Source organism: Apteryx mantelli, chromosome 15 (genome assembly GCF_036417845.1).
Source record: "Apteryx mantelli isolate bAptMan1 chromosome 15, bAptMan1.hap1, whole genome shotgun sequence".
Lineage (NCBI taxonomy): Eukaryota > Metazoa > Chordata > Aves > Apterygiformes > Apterygidae > Apteryx > Apteryx mantelli.
Genome location: NC_089992.1, coordinates 16594512 through 16616676, shown reverse-complemented (window position 1 = coordinate 16616676; position 22165 = coordinate 16594512). Strand labels below are relative to the sequence as shown.

The 22165-nt window shown below is 36.4% G+C and overlaps 1 protein-coding gene across 7 annotated transcripts in view; it reads right to left on the bottom strand.

Annotated features, from left to right (window-relative positions):
- Positions 1 to 22165, bottom strand: part of TCF12 (transcription factor 12) — a 184538-nt gene that overhangs the window by 121635 nt on the left and 40738 nt on the right. For 4 of the 7 annotated variants that reach the window (XM_067305579.1, XM_067305582.1, XM_067305584.1 and 1 more), the window contains 2 exons: positions 10608 to 10681; positions 6732 to 6800 (listed from right to left, as the gene is read on the bottom strand). In XM_067305579.1, coding sequence (XP_067161680.1) covers positions 6732 to 6800; positions 10608 to 10681 — 143 coding nt within the window. Of the gene's footprint in view, positions 1 to 3484; positions 3516 to 6731; positions 6801 to 10607; positions 10682 to 22165 lie in introns of those variants that run through there. The other 3 variants (XM_067305580.1, XM_067305583.1, XM_013957096.2) reach the window with 2 other exon arrangements.

Here is a 22165-nt window from a genome sequence, read left to right as displayed (position 1 = left end):
TCCGTTAGTAAATGTTTTCTTCATTCAGACTAGAATGTGTCCATGCATAAGCAAAATTGTACTCTTCACCCTAGCTCAAGGAATCTAGTTTCTCTTATAAGCATAAAATCCTAGTTCCACTTCACAGTAAACTTTCAAAAATGAATGAGACACTGGAACTACATTGCAGTTTTTAAGGCAGGACAAGCACACCTATTTCCCATGCATTTATTAACAACTTCATGGAATAACTTCTTCCTGAAGGGTTATTACAGCTCAGCCTTTTATTTCACTCAAGTCCACTGGAGTAGAAAAAATATGTATTTTTTTATTTGTTTCTCCTCCCTTATCCCCCACACCTCTCCTACACAAGTTGTTGGGTGTCAACCAAAACCAGACCAAGTTGTGGCTCATAACTGAATGGCCAGACTAGTAGGTGGGTGCTTGCATGTTAGCAAATTACACCAGATTTAGCATCTGTTATCTCCATTAAGCTTAAGACATTAAAATATCACTAAAAAGAATGATCGACTTCAGTTTCAGTTAACATGACTACAGACTAAAGGATTAAATTTAATGAAGACTGCTTCTGATTTCTTGAGTCTTATGGTTTGACTGACCCTGTATAACAAATAAAATCTAGGAATCCTGAAGTCCCTTCCAAAATGAATTATGTTATGATTCAATGAATCAGGCATAATCATCTAAATAACTAATAATTAAATCAACAACAGTAAATCTACTGCTGAAAACCACTTTAGTTTGGATTATCTGTCCCTCCAAACTGATTTGAGACTCATAAGGACAAACAAACGGAGAAAAAATAAGGGGGAAAGAAGGGGGAAGGACAGAGACAGACAAAGTCAGTCACTGGGTCTACATACTTGTTAATGGCTCCCAGAGGAAAGACTTTAGAGCCCAAACCAGGCTAGGTCTATTGAACACCCAGCTAAGAGAGTACCTTGGAAAAATGAAGGTAAGTTAAAAATTAACCCAGAGAAGAGTATAAGCAAGAACCTATCATCTGTAACAGGTCCCAGAGGATCCGGAAAAGACATAAATCATTCTAGAAATATGGCTTAAAAAATTATGAAAAATTCTGTTAATGTAAAAGGTACATACTATAAGAGAACTTCAATTTATATAATCCTTATGCCAGGACAAGTGGTGATTTAACATTTTATTCAGGGTCATCAAAAACTAAAAGAGTTATAAACCACAAAATTCAAGTGCCATTCTTCAGCAGTGTTTTAGGCAAAGGACCATACTACCACATTTTTTAAGACTGTATTAGAATATATTTCTGATAGCAGCAGGTGCCCTTCCTTTTTGCCTTGAGGTTCACCTGCACTGTATTCATATATCTTAACACCAAGAAACATCACACTATCATAGGTCCTGGTACAACTCAAATCACTAAAAGTCTTGCAGTGAAACATAACATTCACAGTTGGAAACAATGTTATTTCCAAAAGGTGATCAAAATGACTTTACAAAACATTCACCTGAAAAGAACAGGGAAAGATATACCAAGTTAGCAAAATCAATATTTTCCAAAGTATCCTTCTGACAAAAAAGTGCTAAAGGAGGACAGAGTTCCACCTGTCTGTGCTTCAAGAATTCAGACTACTACTTTATTCTAAAGTACTTCATACAATTTGAATAATTTCACATAAAAAAAATACAGAACTGCCGATCAAGTCCACAAGAACAAAACAAGCTAAGTCTTAAAACTCATTTTCAAGTTATTTATATAGAGACTGCTACCTTGGATGTTGCAACTACAACTGTACTTCACCGTATTTCACAATTCTATGGACCAGAAGGACATGCCCAGAAACTTTTCTGTGATATAACAGGGAATGATGGGGTAAGTTTGAGACTTAACATAATTAAAGAATAACGGATAAATCTCTCTACACAATAAGAAAAAAACTCAACCAATTGGCAAAGTGAACAAAAACCTTAATGAAAAGCAGCTTCTTCAATAACTCATCTCTCCCACCTAGCACTGTCAACAATTTATCCAGTGACCTGCTCTGCTCTGCTGTAACACTACCATCTCCTCCATAAGGATAACACAGGGATCTAGCACAGGTCAAATAGAAGATGAGCCTGGCTTTCAAAACAAGAAAAAAAAAAAAAAAACAGGAAAAAAACACACCTTTGATCATTACACTCACATTATCTATCTTTTGCCTGCTACAATACAAAAGCTAAGAGACCAAGCTCAGCTGTTGAGATTCACTTTGAAGTGCCAGGAAAGAAATACCTCCTCTCTCCACAGGCTCTGTGTACGCCACCTCCCAGCATGCTGAGAACTAACAGGTTCTCATTCAAACCCATCTCTCTAGTGCACAACAAACTTTTATTAAACTGAGGAATGCAGGCAGTTACCTGATGGATATTACCTAATTACACAAGAGACAAGGAGCTATAGCTATACACTTCCTAGTTTTAATTCTGATTCCCTTTCACTATTAGCAATTTTTAATCTTCAATTACAATATCCTAAAGACAGAAACATAGCTTTATACATATATCCTATACACAGGCACCTGCTACTTATTAAAAAAAAAAAAAAAAGCAGGTAACATTACCCTAGATTTCAGGTGTTATTGGGAAAAGTCAAGAGACCTTCCCCAAGTACCCTCGAAGTACCACCGTAAATTACATGCTTTGTAATATAGCTCTAAAAATATTGATTAGTTATTTCCACATATCAAGTTGCAATAGATGAATGCTAAGTGTCCAGTAACAGCATATGAAACCAACTGAAAACATGATGTCGGTTTTACCTTGTAAAGGTTTGGAAGGGGAAGGGCAGGAGGACACAATATATTGAACAAGGAATCCATTTTGAAATAATCACTGTTTTCTCCGGTTCTAAATCCCTTTCTTTCCAGGGAATTAACTTAGTGCATGATGAATCTGATTTTAAACAGCTAAACCAAATGGCCAGTTACATCTCTCTCAAATCTTATGAGACAAATATCAACATGATACGAAATAGGACATTTCCTTGGCCACAAAGGAAACTAATTTGTAAACATATTCCAATGCTAATTTCAATATCACAGGAAGTAACAATAAGAAGTTACCTGTTTATATCACTGAAAAGAGATTTTTCTAGTTCTCAACTAAACTATAAACCAGGAAAGAAAGTAATACAAGTATGGCCAACATGCTAACAACAATGCTTAAAGACAGTACTTAGACACCTACCTAAATTATTTAGAGCCCAAATTTTGGAACCTGCTTTGGAAAGTGCTGCCCATAAATCAAATTACTGAAAAATAAGTTGCATTTTGGGAAACATCCTACGCACTAAATACGGGATATTTAATTTAGCCTTTGATTTCACCCTGAATCATCTGCTTACTTATAGCATACATAAGGAAAAGCAAGTAACCAGCAGAATAACCAAACAACCTCCCTCCCCCTCAAAAAAAAAAAAAAAAAAGGACAAAAAGGACACAAATACAACAGACTTGATAACACTTACTGTATTTCTGTGTCCCTCTTGTCTTGTTTTGCTATTTAACAGCTTCCTTTCTTGTTATGTACCTGAGATTAAGAGGTATAAAATACTATTTCAAAACCTGCTATCTCATTACTATATTTTGACTTCTTTGCAAATTAAAAGTACTACTGATGTGGGGGGGAAGAATAGGATGGGCATATAAAGTACAATATTTGACCTCTAAAATACATGTCTGAATATTTTACATACATAGAGGGAATAACTGATGTTACAATACCATCTAAATCTAGCAGTGGTACCTTGATCCATTCAACTCTGGCTTCCAGTACAAGTATAGAAGAGTTACGTAGATGAAAAGGAAGATAAACTGCTTCTCAATACTGAAAATAGTTTCTATGTTAAATCAGTTCAGAATTTACATTCCCCATTTTTATTGTGTATATATGCTAGAAAAGAATTACAGCACCCACAGTTCTGATTCTGAAAGCAAAATATTTCTGCTAATTTATGCAAAGTGTTTTACAGTTAAAATTATTATTGGAAAAAAAAAACAAAAAAGCTATCCAGCTAGGAAATGTCTTATGAAAAATAATTTTAGATTTGTTTCTTTTGGAGAAAAATCCAAACAGATGAAAAACTAACTTACTCCATTTATTGCAAAGACACATTATAACAAACCCAACACAATGGAAGAAAACCTCACAGAGCGGTATTGTTCACAAAATAAAAGCAACCATTATCTACACTGCAATAAAAACTACAGCAGAAGAATCTTTACTTAAAGGACAATGTTTATCCCCCCAAAAGTGATTATACCAACTTGTTCCTAGATTATGAATTTTCTTCTATAAATTACAACTTCCACAGAAATTGGAAAAGCTAAAAGTTCAGAAGCATCTCACAACAGGGCAACAAAACTTCCAACAGCTGTAGGGGAAGCACCATGCTTTTACTGGGCTCAACCAACACGCTATTTGGTTCAGAATTTGCTTCTAAGACCCTAATAGAACCAAGCTTTCAAAAAATACCTTTATAGGTCTCTGCAACATATGCTAAAGAGCCAGCTACACTTCTAATACAAGGGATCATCAACACAGGCAAAAGTATCTTCAGTTCCATATCACCCAAATAAGGGAGGGACTTGCATACATTACTCAGAAGATTGCCATCAAAAAAGCACCGCAGTTGCACATTTAGAAGAAAAAGCAAGACTGAAGAGCTGGAAGGAAAACAAGCACCACAATAGAAAGAAAATTGGACACAGTATTGCATATGGACTTCAGTATAATAATCATCTCAAGGATAAGGCAGAAATCAGCATTTTGTAGAGTTCCACACTGACCTGCTAATTTCCGTTCCCAATTTATTCCTCTAAAATAAAACTTTCCTACTTTTTTTATTATTTACCACAATAGATGAATTTTCAAGTGGTTTATTTTTCTAACAAAATGTTTGGCCTATGAAGCAGAGTTTTTGCACACAGAAGTCACTAATGTCTCAATTTGTGCCTTTTCATAAATTTAAGATCATCACAGCCGATTCTAGAGATATAGATACTCACTGATCTTTCAGTGTTAGAATATATGAGGCAACAAAAAAATAAAGTTCTTATATAAGGTTTTCTTAGGCCTGCAGTGATTCTCAAATATTTGTTTTCAAAATTGGATATTAGTTTAAAACAGTACTGAAATAAGACTATTTTAGCTTTTGATGAGGTATTACCAGAGGCTCTTAAAATAAACTACACTGTTATGGGATATGGGAGAAGGATCTCTTGTGGATTAATTATTGATCAAAAGATTAAAATACATAAACAAACACTCCACCCCAAGCACAGGATTATATGGCCAGTTTTCAGAGTGAACAGAAGCTACCAGTGCACTTTCCCTATTTCCCCAAGGAACTGTACCAGTACCAGCTTTCTTCAATTATTCCATAAATATATCAAAAAGAGAGAGTAAATGAAGAAGTGGTAAATTTCGATTATAAAAAATATTTTAAAACAGTCAGAACTACATGTTAGTAAAGTGTTGCAAAGTTCTCTAAAAAATTAGCAATAAAGCAGCAGATAAAATTTGGTGTAGATAAACACAAAAGAAACAGGCTAAAAAATAACTGTGCAGTGACAACAATGTGGTAACTATTGTAGCCGTAAGAAAAGAAAAAAAGTAGTATTATTCTCCACAGTTTAAGTGACATCATCTCAGAGCTCAGTGACAGTCAAGAAGGGTAAGACAACTCTTAGGAATGAATAAGAAAGGAAGAGATGATGAAAATAAGTATTATTATGCCATTGCAGAAATTGGTGACACGCCCTCATCTTGAATAGTGCATGCAGCAGTGATCATCCCAACTCTAAGTTATACGAGATATGTAGAAAAGATACAGAGAAGGGCACAAGAACTAATCAGAGATTTGTAACAGTTGCTATACAAGCAGAGACCAATAGACGTTGATTCTTCAGTTTGGCAGAGAAGAGGAGAGACAGACAACTGGCATGTAAAACAAAGATGTTCACGAAAAAAACCCAACATTGAATTATGAAGTGCATAGGTAACAATTAATCATTCTTATTCAGAACAGAGGAACATGGTAGAAATAGTTAAATCACTGGTTGTCACACAAACACGTCAGTATTTTTGCCACAAAATGTTTAAGTCGTTATTGTTGCCACAATTACAACTAGAGTCAGAAAAATTAGCCACCAGCAGAGAACAAATCTATCAGTAACTACGAGAACAGTGACCAAGAGGTTGACTCTGGCCGGGAAACCTCCTGTATCACTAATTGCTGGGATCAGCTGGGAGAGTATGCCAGGCAAAGGTAGTGAAAGTGTTTGTCCTGTACTTAAGCTCTTTCCTTAAGCATTGTTATTGGACACAATCAGACCAACTACACTTAGCTAAACAGACCTTTAGAAGGAGCAAGGAAAAGAGGGAAAGGAAGATCTCCTTTATCCCATCTTCTACTGTCTTATCTAATAAGCCTAGAAGAAGTATGTACTTAACTACCACCAATTTCCAATTCTATTTTGTTGAAAATTGATTATCCTTACGTGCCTTTGAAAATTCCAGTCAATACTGGTCCAGTAATTTAAACTCTTATCCAATTCTGTCACTTTATTGTGACTTTTAAAGGAAAACTCCAGTGGCAGGCTGCAGGCAGATTAAAAACAAACAAACAAAAAAAACCCCCAAAAAACAAAACAAAACAAAAAAAAACAAAACAAAAAGCCCACCACACACAACGTAAAAAGCATAAGTAGTACCTCTTGAGGTTTCAACTTTTCTATGTCTGTGGAGAGGTCTGAGCTTTTTCCATGAAGGCTGCCATTTTCCTGTAAACAGGCAAGTAAAGTAGTAAGAACAATTAGGACAAGAGTAACATTCTGTACTGAAATCTATGAGGAAAAAGCACTGGATTTTGTAGCCTTATTTTAGCAAATGTTTAACATGTTAACAAATAAGACAATTATAACTTTTTAAAGTCTGTACGTCACCACGAGGAAGCATTCAGGAACTCAAAAGGCAAACAAACTGCATCATGTGCCCTGCTTGCTGAGAAACTGATCTGTTCTCTCCCAATAAAAACCTGCACACTCATTTTAGCTCTTCCTCACACTCATTTTAGCTCTTCCTCACACTCATTTTAGCTCTTCCTCACACTCAGTCATCTGATCTGGTCAGGGTAAGACGTAGCAGTCAGAAATTGTCTTTATTCAAAATTCTTTGAATCAGTAGCATAATGTGTTTCACTAATTATTGACTAGTTGAAAGAAAAAAAAGGCAATACATCTTGATCAAAATGTACGCATACAAACTTGATCTAGACTGCTGTATGAAGTCCAGTGCTTTTCCAGTGATTTCAATGCAGAACAGAATTTCCCTTGTTCTACTTTTTGCAGAAAAACATGGCCATGGATTGAATTAATGCTTTTAACAGTTATAAATTCTATATACAGACAGTACGTATTTCATGACCTTTTGGGAGAAATACAACACCGGAGTTTTCCTTTAAAAGGAAAGGAATTTAAACACTTAAGAATTTAAGAATTAATAGAAAATCGTTATCATTTAAATGATACTCCAGACAACTGTCTTTCAATACAGTGCTCTAGAGAAAGCTGGTTTTCCCTCACCCATCATCTACGTGCAATGAAGGCCTGGACAAAGATCAAAATTCACGGGCCAAACCCTCTGAATTCCTTTGGGTACCCACTTAACTTCGATTCAACACTATCTAATCTGACTGTGTGGGATAAATCTATCTTATTACTCCTCTGTGCCTGATGATCATACCCCCATGAACCCAAGGAGATGCAGATGTTCTGCTGCCTTTCAACAGCTGGCACCAGAGACTTGCATCTCCTTTCGAAGACAAGCACAGCAGACTCCCAGGACAAGCTACAGCTCCGGTCAGCCAGTAGTCCCAAAGCCCATCAGGAACACTTCGGAGGCCAAGGAGCCAAGCGCCAACAGCTCACAGCTACAGGCATTCCGCCAGAGAAGTTTTATGGACAGTCTAACATCAGGTTCTGTGCTAACACAAGACTTACTCCGAGCAAATTTACGTATTTAACAGGTTTTCCATAAAGAAAGGTAGCGTAGGTATCTGTGAAAATGCACAACTTGTAATGAGAATCTTTCAGTTAGAATTTAGGACTAGATTATTATTTTTCCCCCCCACATGATTTCTGCTACCTTTTGACAAAAAAATTTCCTATCAAAGTGAAGGAAACTTTACCAAGTTCAAAATTACACAAACAAGCACATAGACACTATAAGAAAGCAAGCAATTTTAAAATGGAACAGGCACATACAAAACATTATCCTGGGGGGCAAAAGGGAGAGGTGAACTTGATGGTTTCCTTTTAAGTCTAAGTTTACATATAGACTACTAAGGGTTTTCCTGTTCTAAATTTTAGAGCGAAGCACACAAAGCTTTACTATAAAATCATTAACCTCATCCACAAATAAAAGTATGAAAATAAGTCTGTGTCAGTATTTTCCATTTTTTGAACCTCCTAAAAATCAAAACAGCTTTAACCACCAATCCATAAAATTAGATGTAGTTTATAACATATTTAGTCTGAATTAGTAAATACCTATCAAAATAGCATGCTCCAGTTAAATGAACATACAGATTTTCACGGACTGTCTTTTTTTTTTTTCTTTTTTTTCTTCTTCTTTTTTTTTTTAAACAAGCTGTAAATAATTGGTACTACAGAATAAACTTCCAATATCATCTCAAATTACTTACATGAGGAAAAAAATCCTTGCACTTACACAAAAAAGGAAGAAATATTTGAATAACATTCTGGGGAACAGATTCCACCAACTCTTATGATGCTCAGTTTGGCTAGAATGCAACTGACCAGCTAAAACTGTCCTATAATAATGATTCAGCAAGAATTGTTTGCTGGGAGGAAAAATTTGTATTTTCACATACTATTTTAAGTCTAAAGTTACAACTGCTGTGGGGAGAACCTGACCAGTAGTTAACATCTCTGTTTTCTGAAGTCTTCCATAAAGCTCAAGCCAAATTTATATTTACAGTTCTTCTGTTGCTCTTAATGATACACACAAACAGCACTGGCCTCTTCACATGATTCTAGCTTCTAGTATACCTCTGTTAGAGCACTAACGTCTGCCTTTATCACCACCTTTATTTGGTATTATTTGTGGGAGGCTGATTCTCAGCCGGTGTTTAATTTCCTGCTTGTGCACTTCAGTTACAGTATACGTGTGTGTGTGTATATATGTATATGTATGTGTGTGCGTGTGTGTGCACACACACACATATTTTATATATACATATATACATACATTATATATATATATATATATATATATATATATATATATATATATATATAAATAAAAATAAAACCACCCAGGCACCCCAACTTTACATTTTTGGAATTCCAGTTGGCTGACCCTCTCCCTGAGAATATATGTGATTAATACAGTGCCACAGCCTAGGAATCACAAGCTCATATTTCAGTTACGCAAGGTTATGATTGATTGATATTGATCAGCAGCTTCATGAATGAGTAAGTGTCAGAACACTAAACACTTACCGTAAAAATACCAGTTACTAAGAACTGCACAGTAAGTTTCCATTTCAAATGTAGACAAGACCGGGATATCTAAAGCCTGGGCTTCATGCCTCAAGTTACGCAGGATGTTTAAAAAGGATGCCTAATCTCTATGTTGCAGCTGTCAGACAAATACAACCCCAAAAGTTCTTCTGTCCTTTTATTATAGCTTATTTATTGAAGATCAAGGGGAAAAAAATTAAGATTCCAGGATGAATCTTTCTAATACTCACCTCTAAATTCAGGTACAATATCCATTGAGCTGGACAAGATCCACAGTCTCACAACCTCCCTGATCCCCCACATCATTCCACAGCAAAAGAAAGCCAGAGCTACAAGAGCTGACAGCTCTCTGGCACAAGGCTACTGAATCAGAACAGAATATTTGAACTACGTTCATCAGTTATGCTATGTATTTCTATTAATTAATTAATTGGGGACTTAAACCATTGGCTTCTTAGGAAGTAGATATTCATAAAAAGAAAACTGAGCAGATGAAAAGGAATGCAATTTATTAAGGGGAAACTTTGTTCACATTTATTTGGGTTTTATCAAGTCAAGTTTACTGTAGGGTATTAGATACTATTAAAAAGTTTAGATCAATAACAGGATGGATGCAGCCGCAACAAGGGTAGGATGGGGGTATTCAGAAAGTGATGCCTCTCTCCAACACCATGATGCAGCACATGCTATAACTGGGTAATGTTAATGGAGAGGCTAGAGTTCCCTACACTTTGCCAATAAACCTGTTCCTGAATAAGTAACATGATTTCTACTTTAATTTTCTGACCACAAGGTAAAGAAAACACATGCTATCATTCAACTATACAGTTATATACTTTTATTTTCATAACTACTAAACCTATATATTTTTTATCTTTAGAAACATGAATTACTATTGCAGTATATCAAAGTTATTAAAGCCTCTAAAAGATGCTAGTCTATACAAGAGGAGCTTACCCTTCAAAAACTTTGCCAAATCATCTGCTGATTTTCATTGCACATTCCCATAAACTTGAAGTATGAATTATTAAGTGGGAACCTTACCCTTGAAGATTCATACGAAGGACTTGGTTGACCACTTGTTCCCCAAGATGTGGCACCTGTTCGCTCATCCATACCTAGCAATAAAAAGAAAAAGTACAGACCTATAATAAAAGACAGCAAAAAGCAGAAAGTTCTCTGAATTTGATTTCAGCGTCAATCTCCTCCACATACTTAAAAGCAGTAATTCTAAAAACAAAAAGTTAACGTTAACAAGGAACTTGTTAATGAAGTAGGCTACAAAGCAACCTATTCGTCTGGACACCTGCAGCTGCTGAAACCTGGAGCATAAAGAGTCAGGAAGATTTGCCCATTTGCAGTGCCTTCCCCACACAATCCATAAATTAACTCGAGTAACAAAACAAATGCAACCATGGTAGCCTCGCTTTTTGCACAGCCTCATTTATCTTACATCTTAAGCACTGACTATTGCAGCACATACTGTGAAATGTATTGTTGTTATCTACTCCTTGCTCTCATGTCTTGCTTGAGCATTGAAAAAAGTGCCAAACTATTTCCCCTACTGGGTCTTTACACTACATGCAAGTTACTTTACCATAAAAGACAAGACAGAATGCTTTATATTTCAGTTGGGGGGGAGGGAGAAAAAAAAAAAGAAGAAAAAAGAGAAATTCATGATGTTGTCTCTACTGATACAGGAATCTTTTTTTAATTTTCTAACGGTTCTTTTAGAATCAGTTCCCTTTATGCAAATCCAGGCTACAGCTCAAAAAAGAAAGGGGAAGGAGAAAATAAGGAGCTCTTTAAACTCAACATATATAAGAACATAGAACCAAAAAATACATTACCTAGCTAACAATTAGAAATACTGTTGCCAACACTTGTTCCAAAGAAATAATTACTCTTTACTCAAAACTTATTTAGTTAAAACATCTTTTAAAACACATTCCAAAACAGCCAATTGTAAAAAGCACTTGGATTTTTACAGCCACTCATATAGGATAAGATTGTTACTCTACTAATTAGGTCTGATTACATGTATAGCCAGAACTTGTATTTATTTAAGGGCGGAACAATTCCATTCTCAGTGGTGCACCCCCATGCCCCTCGGCCTGCAGAACTCCCCTAATTACCTTCTGCCTCCTGGCACCCAGACTTCTCTCATAGTTTTGATGCACGGTAGAAATTCTTTATGAAGCTCTGTAGTGTCACGATTTATAAATAAGAACCAAGTGCAAGTTACTCCACACAATCACCCTTAACCCCAAACTTTATTAACTTACTGCAACTATAAAATTTTTCATGCATATACATCAGACTGGTCACATCACAAAATAAAATACAAGAAAATACAAGCTGATATGTAAATAATCACCTATGGAGTAATAGTATTCTAATCATTATTTCCTTAGAAATGCATTTTATGAAGCTATAAAATACTGTTGTAACAAAGAGAGCCTGAAGAAGGCATGTTAAACTGAAAGTACAGTACAATCAGCCAGATTAAAAATACAGACTCCTTTTGTGTACTTCAGGAAAGATCCTCAAGGCTGGAGAATGCTCTTTAGAAATGAAAAAAAAAAAAAAAAAATACTGAGCCAACAATTTGTGCAAGTTTGCTGCATTTTGCAGCTGACAGCATTGTTGTTGTTTTATTGTAATTGATCCAGGAGCTGAGTTAAAACTCGTGGCTGGCACTGACAAAGGCAAAAGTAATCTTTTGGCACAACTGACTCTTTTCTGCCAGAAACAACAGCATCAGTAATACAGTGATTATCATAACAAGTTTTCCATTGCTTTAGTTTCAAAAGGAACAGAGAGTAGGAGGAAAAAAAAATTAAGAAAAATATCTTACTGCAAGACAAAACATTTCTGAAAATCTAAGACACAGTACATTATAAAAACCTATTTAGGAAATATATCAATCCATGATTTAAGTACAGACTGTTTAAATGTATGACTCCCTAATCAGCAAAACATATTATTCATTTAAGAATTGAAGTCAATGGGACATAAGGACCTATTTAAAGGTTCTGCTAAATAAGCACACGTATAGTGGAAAACTGTCATATTTTTCTTCAGTCATTTGTATTATGCAAACAATTTGTTTAAAGAAACCACTCTAAAACAAAATGTAACATTTTAAGATGGGAAGGAAAATTAATTTCTAAGTAGTCTCCTGAGTTTGTTCTTCAAAACAAAAAAACCACCACCAACAACAACAACAAAAAAACCCAGCACAGTTAGCCACGTTAGTCAGGACCACTGAACACTGTTGTTTTCTACCAGGTGTCTTTTTCCTCCCTTTCATGGGGCATTATTTTTTTTCCTACAAGCCAAAAATAGCCTTGCATCTATATCTGCTCTTTAATCAGAATTTGCACATGAAGTACCTATACGGACACTTCAGAACCTCCTGGAAGACTATATGGAGAAGTTGGCTCTAGCACGTCAGGAACCCCTGAGCTCCTGCTACCCCACGACGGTTTTGTCACTTGGAGCGACGGCGCTGCCGTCCCCGGCCCCACCAGCGCAGCCCACACCACATCACTACACTCCCCGCACCAGGAAACCACAGAAGCTTCTGCAGTGGTGCAAAAGGAATCTCTTCTGGTCTTTAAACTATTTAATGTTTTTTTCCACCAATGGCACAGATGAAAAACAACCAGTCAACTGCTGCAAGACACAAAAATCACAGCAGCAGGGAACAATGAGGAAAATAAGACTAATGCAGTGACCCAAACAAAATCTAGCAGGCTGGGCACAAAGAAATAATACATACTTTAATACAGCTAAATTGTAGTTCTACATCAATAAACCAGGAGCATAAGATACAACTTCAGGACAGAGGACCCTGCACTGGGAAGCGGCAATCCTGAAGAGAGCACAGGCACCATCTTGGGTAATAAATTCAACACAAGGTCTCAAAGCAACAGTGTGATCAAATGGATTCAAGCATTTTCCCGGAAAATACAAAACAGAATGGAACTAGGGAGATCATCATCTTTATCTAACCCCTTCTACGAGAAAACAGTGTTCAACTCCGGTATCCACTAATTCATCGAGGATGTTAAGAGGAGACAGAAAAGCTGTAGGAGTTATCAGTGCACTGAAAAATACTCTGCACAGGGAAAGGCTCCAGTAGCTCAACCTGCTTAGGCAATCCAAAAGAGTGGGAAATTCAACAATCACCTGCAAATATTTTTGTAGAGATAATACACTATATGCAATCAAGGAGACAGAAGTCTAACGAGGTCCTACACCCACCCCCACCTTTTTTTTTTTTCTTTTTCTTTTTTTTAAAGTAGGCATGAAGGATGGTAAGTCATTGAAATGACTCAGGAGTTGACTTCATATTTTTCATAATCAAAATTGGTTACTTTTATAGAAGCTACGCTGTAGTTTAACTGAATAATTCAGTGAATTTGGTCCTGGATGATTCAGCTGGCAGCCTGCAGCCTGGTTCTGGCTCACGCAGCAATTGCTGTGCCCTCCTGCTGCGCCCCAGCAGGCACCAGCCCAGGGCACCAGCGAGACCCGCTGCTCCTCACTCACCTCGGCAACACCAGGCCAAGCGAGCAAAGAGGCCTTCTACCTTTATAGATTGAATTCTACATATATTTTAAGGTTTTTGCTTAATGTCACTTTTCAAACAGGATTGAGAGCATTTAAGGTTCTTTTCAAAGAACAATTGAAAAAAAATTGCTGCCTCATTATTTCAACATATGCATTCATTTTGAAGAAACAGGTCCAAACATTTATCTAATAAAAAATTGTTTTTTACAATCAAACTGAAAATTACTGTTCTTGGTGGTATAAGATAAAGGAGACAATATTTAAAACTTATTTCAACAGACTCAGGGTCTAATGTTCTTGTAAACAAGGTAATATACTTTATAGGGTTACCATCTGCTATGATGTTGATCAAATAAGTGATTTGACCAAAGAAATCACATTGTAGATTGTTATAGCAGCTACTCAAGGTATGAGTTTCTATCTTTTATAGCTTCTTTATCCAATTTTGTTTCAGAGTAATGATATTGCTCCAGATCAGATTCAACAGCTGAAATCAATCGCAAAAAAACTAGCGCACAAAAAACAACATTGATTGTATTTTGCATCTTAGACACCCAAACCAATCAATCTACCATTAGACTCCATATTACAAAGGTCTAGTGTAAAGTATGACACAATAATTATGACACAAAATTATATTTTAGATCTAGACTTTCTAGTGAGGGGATGCAAAGGCAAATATAATATGACAAAGAAATACCATCTCAATTAAAAATTTTAATTTTTCAATAGATTAAGAATAGCTCTTAGCTTCTGCTTGTTGATTACAAATAAAAAAATATTTCTCAAAAACAGACTTAGTATTTTTAATAGGTTATAAATGATTTTATTCTGTTAACAAAGTACCTAGAATTTATAAGTCAAATAAGCAAGTAAAGACACCAGAGAGATATTTCCACACACATATTACCATGAAAAAACATTACTTAAAACAGAAAGGAGCTTTGACAATAGATTTCACGTGGTGGTCTTAAAATATACAAAGCTATGGGCATTCATCAAATTGAGAGGAGAAATGAAAGCCAGGCAAGCCATCAACAGTCTAACCACTTAAGTGCCATTGAAATAAATTCAGATTCAACATTATAATTAGGTTGAAGACAAAACACTTTCATTTCAAGCAATAAAAATAGAGGGATTTCTCCTCTTCCCCCTTTCTCTCCCCCAAGGAAAGACAAGGGGAAGTGTTTAAAATATGGAAAAAAAACCATGAGAAACTTCAAATCTCAAACTATACTATTTCTTGGAGAACATACAGTTTGCATTACAGCATATAGATATAAAATACAGGGCAAAACTTCATGTAATCTCAGAGTACCTGAAAGCAAAACAGAATACCCCATTATATTCAGACTGAGTGGACTCTTAAGTGGACTTTTTCTCATTTACAGTTTGTAGAGAAAAAGAGAAAAGGTCACATTATGGTACATCAGAGGAAAGGAAGTCACTCTTGTTCCAAAGAGTCTCAAGCACTCCCGGTCTCGTGGGTCAGCCAGAAGGGGTGCTCAGACACCCGGCTCCAAATGGAGTCTTGCTCTGAGTATACAAACTACATTTTGTCAATTGGTTTTGACCAAAATGCAATTTATCTGGTCAGTTCCTGCTGTTCTCCTCACTCCCTCAAATCAGGAAGGAAATTTCCTCACTGGTAACAAAATTGCCAGTATTTTTACTTAAGGTACCTGCTGGAGTACCAAAGGAAAGGCATCTCTTTTTGTACTTTCTGTTCAACAGAAGATTAATGAAAGTGGTATGGCTTTGTTGGGGGGGGGGGGATCTATCTTGAAACAAAGTAATTTGGTACAAGCTCTAGACCCTACAGTTTGTTTATGAAAGTTCCCGGGATAATTTTATTAAATTGCATCATGCTGCTCACTCTCCTCCCTGCATTAAGCCATGTATGAGATTGAACAGCTAACTCATTGTGTTGGCTAAGAGACAGATTCTACTGTGTTTAACTGTTAGTTTCATTATGCTTACCTACCCAGTCAGGTTTATAAACCATATGAATAAAAGGTCTTGTTAACTACCTGTAACTATATTTGATGGCAGACACATTAAAAATGCATTAAAAGAATATATTACAGGGACTGAAACTATCCTGAGGATGCACTGGTTATCTCAATTATTACCCATGAAATACTAGCATCCATTAGACTATTTTCTTTCTTTGGACTGCAAGATCAGTTTGAAATACTAACAGTGACTATTAAGAGCAGTAAATTAATTAGTTTGCATTTATGAAACTAATGAAATTCAAGAACATAAGAATACACTACTCACATAGCAAAGAATAAACACCCCTGCAATGCAAGTTAATGGAGAAATTGTTTTAAGAATATGCAATAAGAAATGCTACCCAAAATTAATTCTTATCCCCACAATAAGCAACATCAATTAAAACTTCAGCAGAACAAAGTAACTTGGCTTTTCTGGGCAATGACCAAAATTTGGACCAAAAGTAGCATTGATAGGTGTTAAAATTTGCTTGCAACCTAAAACAAGGAGCAGCAAACAATGCTTTTTAGGGAAAACTGCTTAAAACCTAAACTTTCATAGAGAAAATGATATGCAAGAATGGCACTCTCTCAGGATAGAAGACAACTTCTGGCTGTACACTTGAACTTTCTCTAGTACAACAAAATACTTAAGTTGCATAAGTCAGAAGAAAAAGGAAAAATGCATGCTAGATTTACATAAAAATACTGAAAGCATCTTGCTCAGGAAAACTGATCAAAAGGTTTAATTTGTTTTAATGATATCTATTAAAATGACAACTCAGTACCAATAAAGCTGTTCTGTAAAACTATCAAGTATGTTTCAGGGAGTTTTCCACTTATTACCTGATACAATTTGCTACAAAAAAGAAAAAACAACCACCCTCAAAACAGCTGAAGGGCAGTTACTACTTTCAAGTTAACTTTACAAACAATTCCATTGGTTTCTTGTAGTAATGGTCTGTGTACTCCCTACATAGAAATTATTAGGCTATAACTACTGTAATAACTGTGCTCTTAAAAAAAAAATATCCAAAGTTGTCTGTTTTCCTTTCCCTGTGCTGTTTCCTAGATTCTAAATCATGTCACACACTGAATCATAATCCCTGGACACTTTAAATACAATATAACCTACTCATGATAAAATTGGAATTGGTATTTCCCACCCAAACAGTACTAAAACAGAAAACTGCACATTGCTATGCCCCTATTGCCAGGAAAAGGGCATTAGGTAGAGCTCAGGGAAGAAGGCATATTTACAATAGTGTATGTAATACACTATACATTGGTTATTTATGTACACTTGTTCAGACAGTTCAAATATATAATTTTTGTTTTTAGCATTAGCTTATAAGCTAGTAAGAAAAAAATGGGAATTCCCTACAAGTCTGCAGAGATGCTGGGAAAACTGCACAGTAAAATTACTCTTTTTGTCTGAAAAAATATTTTTATTTATTAAAACAAGCCTTAAGTAAAATTCTAAAAGAAAAATTAGAATGCTAATCTTCACAAATTATATCCTGTATATAATTTTTACACCTGCGCACACACAAAGTACGTCACAAAACCTCCCTGGTTGCAAACATGAACAAGGCCAACCATCTTACAAGTCAAACCTTTAGCAGGGATACAACCTTGAGCTTTTGTTCACATGCAAACACATATACTGTTAAACTTATTAAATCGCAACATGCTGCTCATTCTCTTCCCCATATTGAACCATGAAGTTTCAGATTCAGTAGTTCTGACAAGCAAGTCTCAGTCCCTAAAATATTAGCTATGATAATAATCCCTTCTACTGGCATTTTTTTCTGTGGTTACTTCAGTTATGACTCCACAGCTTTAAATAACCATGCACTTTAAAATATGTATATTTATATACACCCCCCCCCCCCAAATCAAGACCAGGTCACAAGACTGCACACACCAGGCCAAAAATACTCAAACCTTAATCTCGCAGTCAACAGCTACTGTTACCAATTGTGTTACAACATTACTGAAAACTGCTAAATCAAGCACCACAACAGCTCAAAACAATAAAATCTGAGTTACACAGTATATAACTGGGATGCTATGTAACTGAGACTCTAACTCTCACGGGCAAAGAAAACACTATAAATGTGACAGGTTTTGTAACAATATGTCTAAAAATACATTAAGAATAACTGCTTTCAGTCTTTCACTGTATTATAAGGTGTCCAAACTATGACCCTCTTGAAAACATGCCAGTAAATAGACCAGCACATTAGTACAATCAGCAAAGTAGCACAAACGCCAAATTCAACTTGAGATCAGTATCATACCATAGTATCAATGGTTGTAATGCATCTTTACCCATGCACAATTAAAACATAATTTGCATTATACAATTGCAAAAAATTAAAAATACTTCACTGATACTAGAAGATAGTTAATGCATTAATTCTCAAACCTGTGAAAGAAAAAGACCCCTTCTGATATACCAAACAGTTTAAGAGCAGAGAGAAAAAAAGACCTGAAAAAATATTCACATTTATACAAAATACAAAAACCTTACATCTTAGTATGCTACAATTTTGAATGTTGTTTAAATATAATGGCAAATAGCATAGTTAAGGAAAGGCTAATGAAATTCCACATTTACACTTCTATGATTAGAAACAAAGATATTTACAGATATGCAATTAAGATCATAGGAGTCTGAATCCGATCTTCAGAAGACCTAGACCAAGTTATTTTCTAAAAGCATGTGGAGGATATTTATACTTTTCTAGGGTGCAGAGTATCTTGATGTCAAATTTTTGGCTTCCCAACGCTTTGGCAAGAATAAAGCCTATTTACTAACAGCAGCATGGCATCTCACACTAGAAAAGCAAAATACTAATGGCTTAAGGTTTTCATAAAAGAAAGCCTGTAGAATACAGAGACATTTAAGAGAGAGAGGTTAACTTTAGATAGAACTTTTCTCACAATTACATGTTCTGAAAAGCACATCTAAGAGACTTGCCCAGCGAATTTAATTCTCAAGTTAGCCATCAGGGCTTGTCTGGACATAACTTTGGTATTGTATCTTCATAAGAGAACATCTTCTCTCTCAACTCAGTGGGGGAAAAAAAGTTTCACACTAAACACTGTATTAGAACTATAAAAACAAAGAGTTTACCTGTTCAGCCTTTAAATAGGGAAGATCATTTGACAGAAAAATGCAAGCACTGCACATCTGCTCATCTAAGTCAGAGATGCGGTAGGCTAGCTCTGAGCTGCAGGTGAAAAACCAATAAAAGTATTATAAGAAATTCTAACTTCGGTACTTATTACAACCTGGTTCATTCAGCTCCCTTGCGAAAAATCAGGCAGCCCTCTAAACGTCTCAATTATTACCCAAGAAAAAGAACAACAACAAAAAAACTTTTGCATGATGGACTTCCCTGTTTGCCCTGCAGCACAATGAAGCCCTGCAGCTTTGTCCAAGGGAGTGCCCTCTGCAAGAAAACTGCCCAAAGTGTGTTTTAGTTTGTCTGCTATTTTACGCATGGAGGAAAAAAAAAAAAGGTTTAAGTTAAACTATTAAAAACTTTCAAGAGGCATCTCTTCCTACATTTATACAATACAAAATTTTAGCGGATGGCAGTTAGCACTATCTTATAGTATCAACGATTACTTTTTCCAGTACAGATATTGTATTAGTACTTCCCCCTCCATAAGCTATCCAAAAAGCAGTAAAAGTCTTTTCAGATGTTCTCCTTTTGTGGAGACCCCAAACCAACAGTTCTCAATAATTCCTTTCCTTCCAAAAGCAATAGCCAAAATCCAGGATGAACCAACTATGAAGATCCAGCATAGCCTGTGCTGCCAGCAGTGGCCTCCAGCTACTTTTTTTACTTTTTTTTCCCCCTCAATATAAAGACACTTCTTCCAAATACTTTTTCGACATGGCTTTTGTTGATATTTTTGACCCTCATTCTCAAAGTAAGAAAACTTTTTGTTTTGGTTTGGTTTTTTTTGTTAAGAGAGAGAAATCTGGCCTTAGGTTTAGATCAGGATATCTGCCCAAATGTTTGCTGACTCGAGCTCCATGCTGCCTCAGATGTTAACTGCGTGCTGAGTCCATCAGTCAGGCTGCGCGCTGAGAGTTCCCTTCCCATGACCGGGTGTGCAGGGAATGCTAGAAAGCTGCCGTGAGGCAGTTCAGCCTCCTACATCACCAAACAAGCTGGAAGGAAGATTGCTGCCCAACGCAAATGGGCCTGGCACTGGTACCTAGCAGTATTTCTGCAACTGAAATGCGTGAGGGAGCCTGGTTACCCTCAATCCCCCAAAACATTTGCTTCTGTTCATGAGGTGTTTTCACAATTTCCCTTTGTTTGAAACAGATACTGTTCCCACCTGTTTAACCAAGATGTCTCACCACATCTCAATGAAGTAATAAGCTGCTTGATGCCCATATGCACCAGTTTCTTCCTTCATAAGCAAAAAGCATCAGCTGACCTAGTACCTTCTGCTTCATGTTTTAACATTTTTCTGCTGTTATATCCATGTTGTTACAGCTTACATGGATGTAAAGATTATCTCCCTAACAAAGTTACACCTTTAAGAGATCAGTGACACAGAAATAAGAATTCTAGTGTAGTCGAGCCTCCCCATTCTGCACTACGGTCTTCAAATGCCAAAGAATAATTACAGCAGTTTAACTTCACTAATTTAGCAGAAATGTCCAGCTATTCTGAAAAGAACTTAAAGCAGTATCTCACTAACTACAAACACAGCTCGTTCTCCTATTCCAGAAAATAATTAGTAAAACTGGGGGGATCTGGATATGGTAGAAATGAGTCCAGAAATGTCTATATTTACCCTCACAGATTTTAAGGTTTCTCCAACAATAAAATCCACTAGACAGTCTTTCTATGCTGAAAAGCATCCTTACCTGTTAATTTTCCTTTCTGAAAAAAAAAAAAAAACAAAAAAACCCCCAGCATTTAAACACCTCTGATCATTAACTTAGTCTACAGTCCAAAAGCAAGCAGCAATCAATAATTTTATCAAAAAAAAAAAAAAAAAAGCCTCCTCCTAGGATGTTTTAAAACTCTTCCTTTCTATAAAGGCATAAAATAATCTCACAAGTTAATTGAGAGGTGCAAGATTTATAGGAATGAAGAACGCATTTCTAGGGTTATTTAATAAGAACACAGAAACCAGTAATTTTATGTTAAATTAAGACAAATAATGATGAATAGTTTAATATTACAGGTGAGTAAGAATAAGAACTAAAAGGATACTAAAAGAGAGAAAAAAAACAAAAAAACCCAATTCCTTAGCACTGCACGAAGCAGGTGGCCATCAGGTAAGCACAGCTTGCCAACAGACCTGTTAGCCAATAAGCAAGCTATAGTAACATGGCTGCGCAAAGCAAGCCTTCAGACAGGCCACGAAGATTTAGCAGCTTCTCACAAGGGATTCTGATGCAGGAACTGCTGCCAGACAACACCTTGAGTCAAGTTGTACGTATGCAAACACAAGTCTATCTTACTAACACCTAATGGCTGGCTGCCACCCAAAGGAGGTCGTTCTGCTTTCCTTAACACTTCCTCGGCCCCACTGCCCACCTATTTAATTTTTCCTCCCTCATACTAGTGCTTGTCAGACCCTGCAGAAACCAGTTCAGGAAGGAACTAGCAGAAAAATGACCCATAAAAAAGCCTGCCTGGTTTCCTGCCAGATTAGCTCACAGAAGTATTTCAGGACAGGGCCAGAGAAACAGCAGTGCTGGCACGGAGGCCGGGAGGGGCCCGAGGCAGGGCTACGCGAAGGGCCAGGGAAGCAAGGCCGCTCCTCGCGAGCGTCCACGAGCTGCGAGGCTGACCGCGTGTTAAAACCACGGCGACTTCTTCAGGAAGAAAGTCACACTGCTGTGGGGTGAGGCATAAAATTCTGCAGCCTGCTTTGGGACCATTGGCTTTATTGGACTATCGATACTATGCCAGCGTGTCAGAAAAAAGTGAATAAATGCATGCTTGAATTATCCCAGATGTCTGTAATCTTCATAAAAGC